Here is a 9,894-nt window from a genome sequence, read left to right as displayed (position 1 = left end):
TATAAATGCAAGTTGTTTACATGTCATTAATTAGCCAGTTGGCTATGCCACCTACCTTCCTCCCCTCCCCAAAGCTTTTTGAGGTTTTCAAAATTTGTTGAATATATTTGTGGTTGGAGGAAATTTTGTATAAGCTCTTGTTACTGCTTTGTAATTGACCAAGTTCTAACTAAGCTTGGCAATAGCAATAATAGAACAGCTATAAACTGCGATCAAGCAGCATTTCAATTGAGTTGCAATAGTTAGTGGAAGGATATCGGTCATAATAAGTGCTGCGCTGATCTTGAGCAGGAGATGAGGAGGAAGTTCAATGTCAATAGCACAGATTATACAAAATGGAGTGGAAAAACTAAATCAAAGTTGCTGGAAAAGCTCAGCAGGTCTGGCAGCATCTGTGGAGGAGAAAACCGAGTTAACGTTTCAGGTCTGGAGACCCTTCCTCAGAACTGACCTGCTGAGCTTTTCCAGCAACTTTGTTTTTGTTTCTGATTTACAGCATCCGCAGTTCTTTTGGTTTTTATTTGGAAAAACTAAATGTTCTGTGCAGATAACGTTCAAGGAACTTTAAGTAGACTAAATGACTGGATGGGTAGAAACTGACATTGGAAGATGCAAGATATCACACAATCCTAAAATTATAAATATTTGGCATTAGCTGTATTACTACATGCAAAATAGTTATTCATTATCTGTTGGAAATTTTTAAAATGCTACACAATATAGAATACCAGAAGCAATAGATGAGTCAATTACAGGAGTTTAGGCTTCTAATAGAAGAATGATTAAAGCCAAACTGGATTATGAGGCACAAAAATACAAAAACTGTATTTTTGTACACATTTGATTCTTTTATCACTGCATTCACTTTTCAATTAGGAATGGGGGTGTAGGGAATGGAAGGGTAAGGGAGTTGGATTAAAAAAATGTCAAACCCCAGAAAGACGTTAATCTGGTACTAAAATAAGATGGATCCAGAATTGTTGGACCATAAAGCAAACTAATTATGGTACAAAGTCAAGAGAAAAGTTATTGCGATGAAGGTGAAGGACTAACTTTGACTGAGGCTTAAATTTGTGGACTAAATTACAACCTGGTGTTAACTCTGCAAAGTGTTAAAAGAAATATTTACTTTGTTTTGAGACAGCTGGTGATGAAGGAAACAAAATAGTTGGTTGAGTTTCAAAAAGAGGAACAGGAAGAGCATAGAAAGCTATTAATTTACATTCCTCTCTTCATTCCTTTCTTAACAGCTAGAAATGGTGAATCTTTGTGGAGCAAGAAACTGATTTGCTGTAAAGAATTCTTGATTCAAGGAGACTCAATTACTTTAAAAATAATAGAAGACAACATGCTCATCAAATTATGGGGGCCTCCGCTATCACTCTCTGTCCCTTATCTAAAGTGGAACTAGTGCTAAACTATTAACTCCTAACAATAAAGCCAATCTTAATGAATAAATTTATGTCATATACTGAAGGATACGGATCTTCTGATGAGACCTATAGAAGAAGGTGAAGTTAATACTGCTATGGAGGGGATTGATTCAAAAAGCGCTCCTGGCCTTGATGGTATGAAGCTTAAACATATCCAAGATATACATGACAGGGATGCAACATATCTCAAATGGTCTTTCCAGAATAGCCAACGAGGGGCTTCCATGAGTCACTAAGGGACTTTTATGCCAGAACAAACTAAACCTGAGAATTAAAGATTGTTGCATTTCACTGGAAACAATGCAAATATCTGGCACATTTAATTCTACAGATCAAATCAGATCTGCTGCAGATGTTAAGTCAAAAGGACCAAAACAAAGAATGAAAAGATCTGAATCAAAAATAAAAATATTTATACCCTCAAGGTTAATGGCTATAGGTGCAGCTGAAAGGCTTACCTTGACATTGGTAAACCAGGGTCCATTTAAAGCAACTAATTTCACTGCATCACACATTTGACGCTATCTTAAAAGGTTATTAGAAACATACTTGCAATCTTTGTCTGCAATTAACAAAATAGTACATGAGACATTGCACTGAAAGAATTGATATCGAATGGATTTTCTCCTCCTCCTTTAGGCAAACTAATCCCAGCCAAGAATGGAGAAATGTTTCCCAATCCTAGACCAATATTACAAGTGATGTGGGAGAGGAATGTGCGTCAACTTGTCCTTTGACCACTGACAAGGGGAAATAACATAATAACTTCACCTCAGCAGTTCCTTAAAACCATGGCAATAATGAAAAATGTACCATGCATGAAACAAGTGCGCAAACATCTCACATTCCATTACTTTGCAACAGTGTGGAAACAGCCTGAACTCTGAAACCTCATCAGTCAAGAGATGGAACAACAGCCAGTTTGCTTGTGTATAATATTCTTTTCATCATTAGCCTTAGCACAGATTAACTCCTCTTCTACATACATATGAAATTGTACATACTGTCAATTCCAACATTTCATTACTGATAGGAATCTTTAACACCTTAATAGATTGTATTATTTATCAAACAAACATTCTTAAAGCTTTGAGGTTTTTAAGCCTCATAACAATGCACTCTCCCTTTAACTTTTCCATACAAGCTCTAACAGACACAGGTGCACTCACACACAAAAACTCACATACAAGGATATTGGACAGGTTGTCTAATGGCATAAAGTCTCCTTCTAGAGGACAGTTTTAAAACATCTTTTGGCTGATGTATAAGCATCACTTCCTCCAGAGAAGGAAGGGAACCAACAAGCTTTGGTGCCACACAGTTGTGCCTACGTCTATTAACACAAAATAAAAAGTATTACATTTGTCAAGCTAGTATTAACAAGTTTGATTGGCAGGCCAGACTAAAACCCTTCACCATCATAAAATCATTACAGAAGTTCAGGTTACTATTAAACCATCACAGCACAAAATTTTACACAAGATTCCAATGGATAGGCAAGTGTATGATAGCAGTTTCAACAAAAACCATACATCTTTTCTATGATAAAAAGATAAAACATCACTTTATGGAGCAAAGAGAAAAAAAAAATGATAAAAAGAAAAAGTTTGCAGTGGGCCTGCCCTGAATTGAAACCATTTTTCTGATTTGTTGTAAAACTATTTCTGGAGAAATAAGGCTGCAGCTTGTTGGGCAAAAATAACACACAGCTGCTGCGATAGTCTTCACAGTGCATCCAGCTTTACAGCTGCCTTGGTTGATGGCTGTTCACACCGAGATCTCATAGGTGGTCCCACCTACACCAGACACTTTTTTCACGTTGGGCTGCCTGGTGGGACTGACCGTAGCACCATGGGAACTAGAAGTTGAGCTTATCCGACTATCCATCCTGGATAAACGTTTTGGCTGTCCATTAATTTTGCTGTGAGCTGCCTTCATCTGAACCTCATCACTGAAAAACAAAAAGACAGTGGTGCACTGGTTTAATTCAGATATTGCTCTGGAACCTATTTAGACAAACACATCAGGCCACTATTCTCAAGAACAGTTATTTTGGACTCAAAACATTAACTCTGTTTCTGTCTTCACAGATGTTGTTGGACCTGCTGAGTTTCTCCAGCACTTTGTTTTAATTTTATAATTCATCTTATTGTACAGACTTAAATGATAGCTTCCTTTCTTATTCAATCCACACAAATAAAAGGCAAATCAATTTGAATTAATGCTGCCAACACAGCTTAGAAAGGCTCAGAAGACAAGATGCATTACCTACCATGGAGTAACCAGAGGCTGAGGCACACCTTCTGACATTTCCATAGCAGTGACGAAGGACAAAGGCTTTTGGTTCCCATAGGAGGGGGACCTGACTAATGAGGAAGATGTGATTTGATGACCCGGAGACCTGTATGAAGTCTCAACAGCTCTGCTTTGCAAAGTGTGGTGGGACTGCACATTGTTGTTTGCTATATCTGCATGAAGGGAACTCGTAGAAGTCCTTGTTACCCTTGACACTGTGCTCGAGAGGGAGGATGCAGAAGTGCGCATTACAGGGTTCCTTGTGCTGTAATTAGCGGGAGACAGAAGATTATCTCGTGAACCATATCTACTAGTGGTTGTCCTTCTCGAGTCATCCGGTAAAGTGTTCACTTGCTGCAGGTTATATGACCCAGCTGAGTCATTTGCCCCTGAATCTAGAAACACTGAATCAGGTGAGGCTTGAAGGAGTTGCCCTCGTTCTTCCATTGCCTTTCGCTCCTGAATGGAGGCCATGATTTGCTTCGAAAGGTTGTCATATCGGACAGGTGAAGGTTCCCGTTGGTGTGGTGGTGAGGCTCTATGAATGGGACTGTAACCTTGCACAGGTGGACGCTGGAGATTCACCCCTCGGATCTGGCACATTTTGGCCGACAGGTATGGTGAATGGTATCCCACAGCTGAAACTCCAGTATGTACCGTGGTATCTACCCCAGGATGTGGAGTGGTGGGATTCAACAAACTATCGTATGATAGGCTTCCATTCCTGTTGGACAATGAATTTTGACCAAAAATGTTTTTATACGGATTGGGCGATGAGCCATCCAACTTCATCTGGTGTATCTGAACCTTATCTGTTCCTCTCCTATGGGCGGATTTTAGGCTCAGAGAACGAGAGTTAACAGAGAGTGAATCAAGTTGGAAGGGCGATGACTGGTAGGTCTTGTGAAGTGATGGCGATCTGTAGTCAGGGATATCGAGATTTGGCTCGGACTTGTAATCATGGGCCCTGCTGCACTCTTCCATAATAGCACCCTCTTTATGTCCCTCCTGCATGGAAATCTATAAAAGCAGGAGATAAGACAATTACCAGGAATAATCAATTTTATTACTCAACAATCACAGTTGCTGCCACCAACTTTTTAATTCTTCAGTAAAAGATATTTAATTTGTTCTTGCTCAAATTTGAAGTAAGTAAGTTTGGCATTACTGACATTTTAATTTTTGACTATTATATTGAAATGATCACATGAAGGAGATCAAGAAAGCTGATAAAGATCACAGAAGATCAGCAAATAGGCACTCTCTTAAAGGTCATAATATTGACTAGCTGATGCAATCTGAATCTTTCTTGCATCACATTAAAATTACAGCACAGATATGTTACTTCAATTGCAATTCTTTATACATGTCTGATTCCAAAGCTTCATGGTACAGGATTATGCAGAATATAGCATTAGGCATCACCCAAGACGGATTCCACTGTAATACAATTTGATTTTCATCTAAACTTTTGAAAAGTTTCATTCGGAGAGAGTCCGATATTTTAAAAGATAATTAAGTTTTGTTTGGCAAATCAACCATTTCTAAAAGAAAATTTGGTAAAGTTACAATCAATTCACAAACAAGAAAACTACCCATTTTCAGATCCAAATCAAATGCACCACAGTTTACAGCTATTTGCTTCCCACCCACTTATATGGCAAAAAATAACGAAATTCTTCTTTCCAACATTTCTCCCCGCTTAGCACGTTCCTCCCACTGCAAAAAAAAGGACAGCATACACTGTTAAATAACCAAAGCCTCAACAATGATTAATGGATGCTCATTTTAAATTAGAAGATTGATTTTTCTTTGCCTCCCGGATGCCTCTAAGAAACTGACCATTGGCAACATTTATACATTTATAAGATGAAACAAATGTTGGTTATAGGTATTAAAACATCAGAACAAATTCCTTCACAAACTCTATAGAAACATATTTATTGACCACACAAATCATAAATCATAACTTGTAACAGCAAACAGCAATCTTCTAAACCTACCTAAATGTCACTGTGTGGCAAGAGAAATTCATGTGTGAAATGATTGGAGATTAATGTGATATACAAATCCAAGGCTCCTTTTCTTGGAGATCCAAAGCATATCATGTGGTAATCAATAATCAGTTATTAAAGTATTATAACATTCACATCATTTTAAGATTCTACAAACAAGTGTAGTGGCTTGAAAAGGGTTAATGCAGCAGATGAAAACGTCATTTCAGTGTTGTGCTAACATTTCACTCACTTTGTCTCAAACTTTTCCCATTCTAGTCAAGTTATCTAATATTTTCTATGTTTCTGAGAAAAAAGCAACGAACAAGGCTTATTGTCTAGCACCGGATGCTGCACGCTCCTCACCTTATCACTAGCAGCATGGTAGAGGACTTTGGGGTTTGCATCTGAACTGCTGAATGTTGGTCGATACTTAAACATGGCAGGAGTGGGTGGGTTGATGGGCTTGGATGAGAGACCACTATCTGCAATAAGACAACGACAATGTAGTACAGGTAGCAGTACACACGGACACAAAAGGTACACTCTAACTACTGAAAAACAACAGAAGGGCTCGGTCAGAGGAATCTAGGTAAACACCATCCTTATCACAAGGTTTCCAGGAGCTTTTCAATGTTAAAACCAGATGTACACAAACTCAACTATCCCATTCCAAGACACAGGAAAGAATGAAAATTAAACAAAACTGCAGTAGCTTTATGACAGATTGGAATATAATGATGGTGGGTATATTAAAGGGGATTGGAATAGACAAAAATAAACCCTTTGAGTACTGCAGTTGTGCTTTTGCACTGAATTTACGTTAGCATCAGTTTATTGCCAGTTTTCTTATGGTAGACACCTATTAGCCAATCGGACAGTCTTTTTTAAATATAGGAATTGGTTGAAAACTATTCAGTGATTTATTGCTTGCAATGCAAAAAACTCAGTACTCAAAATGTTTAAAAATGAAAATTGAACTGTATATGTTTCATCTATGAATTCCATATTCTGAAATACCTTAAAATCTGTTCCACAGCTACTGTACAGCATACCTTAGATCATCAACACAGACAACTGTGTAGAACTTTCCTACAAATCTTTCTCTCACTAAACATCAAGTTAATTATAGTAACACTGGATTAAACCCCACCTTTTTCATTGCAAAATTCACAAGGAAACACTCAAGGTCACCCTTTAGGAATAATGATTGGTTGAATAAGCATATTAAATGGTGTGGTGAGGATTCATACAAAGCAGCTCAAATATGACCATTGTTATGGGCAAAGTAAGACACTTACAAATGAAGTGATGACCAAATCCCTACAATTAGTCTTTTGGGGATACAGAGAACAATTAATGATGTCATCCAGTGACACATTGATGAAAATTAGAGTGTATGCAAATGTTCATATATGACTGGATAAGGATAGATTTCAATAAACCCACCAACCTCACTGTTTAACGCGCACTTTAACATCAGCTATTCGCAGAACCATGACTGTTCAATAACTACTTCCCTGTGAAGAAGGACAAGGAGAAGACAACAGAAAAGAGAGTACAAAGTGGAACAAAGATTTAAGTAGGCAATGTACTAGCATATCAACTTGAGCTGGGAGTTCAAAGTAGACACAAAAAAAGCATCTGATCAACTTGGAAAAATTGCTTTATTCCATTGCGTACTTTTTTTCGCCCCACTTGATTTTTCAAAATCAATTGTTTCTATTGGAGATTTTGTCTTTTTAGAAAAAATGAATTTCAATTTATCCTGCAACCATAGGATTTAAAGTGTTGTTGAATGGTGTGCTGACAATCTAACTCCATTAACATTATACCTCCTAAGCAAAGTGAGACAATATTCCTTGAGATACTCCTTTGAGACAATATTCCTTGCAGACAAATTCTTATTAAATTAGCAACTCTCACCAACAATCCCTATTCACGACACCAAATATCATCATCTTCCAGTATAATGCGCATTTTCTGGTCACACTGCTGTTACAGGTTTCATTCCAAATAGTGCAGCTCTACATTCTTTATTAAAATGATGCCTTGTTTAAAGCAAAGCATGCCATCATCCCTCACTCCCAACTACAGTGCTGCACATTTTTACTACAAAGCATTCCGCCAAGAACAAAAAGAGTCTAGTTAAACAAACTCAGTTCCTTTTACACCCGAGACAGCTCAGTCCACACACAGATGCATGCAATATATGCATTTACATACTTGAGAAAGAAACATCTGGTTACATACTTCAGCCATCACCATCATAGAAACACTTTGATAAACAGAATAATTTAATGTAAACAGAACACTGGATTTATTAGCTATACGTAAGAAAACTAGCTACATTGCAAGATACGAGATTATATGCAAACATGAGGTGAACTCCTGATTTCAGCCAGGTACCTAACAGAGTAGTAAAATAAACATAAACCTGAGAAAACCTGTCTGCACTATCATAACGGGAACTGAAGATTATAAATGGTCTCATCGACCTCAAGAGTGGTCTTTTAATGTAGCACAAGGAAATATTCCACACTATTCCCAATCAACCTAGCTATAATTAACCATCATCTGAACTCCTCATTGGGTGGTAATTTCTTTGAGGAGTATGTAACAAAGGGATTGTAACAAAGAGGAGCAAATAAATATAAGAAAATCACTTAAATTCTACTAGAGTTGTAGGCATTTCACTCTTACAATGTTTATCAGCTCATTCAGAAATAAATATATTCAGTAAATATGCTTTATATATGTTATGACTTATTTCAGCTTATATTCAGTAAACTGCTGCAAACCTGTCAATAGCTGTAAAAGAATAATGTTTTGGGCTACGACACTTCATTAGATTTCTGGTATTAGCATTTTACCTCTGTTTACAAATTACAGAAAGTAATTCAACAATAATTTATAATCTGAAGTTTTAGAAACGTTAAGAACAACTTTAATTTTATAAAATGAAAGAACAAGTTAAATGTGGTGACAGTTGAAGGATTTAAAAGCTGGGGAAAATTTTCTACAGGTCCTACTCTAAGACTCATCACTCATATATAGGATGTAGAACGGCAAGTTTTAGGATGGGACGCACTTTATTAAAAGGTATGTGTAAGTATACCTATTTGCTTTATAGTTCCATTTTTCCTGAACACAAGTAAGGAGATATATGTGCAGTGTGATCAAGAGAGTACACCAATATTTACTATCCACCATCAAACACTGGCTCATAACTGTTCATGTTTCAGACACGTATCTTTGTAAAAAGGTTTCACTTTGTAAAAAGATTTCACAAAAACAGCAATTATTCATACACAAGATCTAAGCAGAAATATTATGCCATTTCTTGATTAATCACTTTACCTTCATTGGTTGAAGCGCTGAGCTGATTTTTAAGGTTTGCGTATTTGCTTGGACCGAGTTTAGGTGGGAGTGGAGGCTCAACGTCTGTTGATTGAACTTCCAAAGCTTCCAAACTTCCTTTAGACTAAAGCAAACAATGTTTGACTACAAAGAATAGATGCAACTTTAGCACTTAAGCAGCACAGCAATTTGGAGGCATCTTCCTTTAAAGTAATGCATTTTTATTGCACTCTATATTTAATGAGGCACATTAATTGTGTGTATTATTATAAGGATTTACTGGAGCTCGAGGACTCTGCTCATGTCAGTTAATATCTTATATATCTAAAATATATTAGATATCTTACACGAGGCAGATGAGAATTTCATTAATATGAATTAACTGGACTTCAATATCAGAGATACATTTAGTTTTAGCTCACTAATACAAAACCTTCAGAGTGTAGTGACACAGTACTAGTATTAAAAACATACTAACAAATTCTGGAACAAAAACAGAAATTACCGGAAAAGTACTGAAGAGCCACAAGACCCAAAACGTTAACTCTGCTTCTCTCCACAAATGCTGTTAGATCTGCTGAGCTCTTTCAGCAATTTCCAATTTTGTTTGGATCAAATTTTGATGCAGATTAGAATTTAAATTGATTAGGTTGTGTAACAGGTTATATTTTTGGACTGCTCATAGTGTTTTTAAACTTATGTATCTTTAGGTAAATTAATTATTTGAACAAGAATGTCTGCTTCAAGTAACAAGATATATAACATGGTCATTTTATTCATGGAAAAATTTCTGCATTCAGGATTAAAATATT

The 9,894-nt window shown here is 36.7% G+C and overlaps 1 protein-coding gene across 1 annotated transcript; it reads right to left on the bottom strand.

Annotated features, from left to right (window-relative positions):
• Positions 1–2,249: 2,249 nt before the first annotated feature.
• On the bottom strand, positions 2,250–9,206 carry LOC125481517 (palmitoyltransferase ZDHHC8B-like; the record flags this gene model as incomplete). Its single annotated transcript, XM_048593192.1, has 4 exons — positions 2,250–3,384; positions 3,706–4,748; positions 6,089–6,207; positions 9,083–9,206. Coding segments are annotated over 4 exons (1,470 nt in total), but the record flags the coding sequence as incomplete, so codon positions are not given.
• Positions 9,207–9,894: the final 688 nt, after the last annotated feature.

Source organism: Rhincodon typus, unplaced genomic scaffold (genome assembly GCF_021869965.1).
Source record: "Rhincodon typus isolate 14 unplaced genomic scaffold, sRhiTyp1.1 hic_rhity00002463, whole genome shotgun sequence".
NCBI lineage: Eukaryota > Metazoa > Chordata > Chondrichthyes > Orectolobiformes > Rhincodontidae > Rhincodon > Rhincodon typus.
Note: the sequence above shows the minus strand (reverse complement) of the source record. Positions and strands in the feature narration are given on the sequence as shown.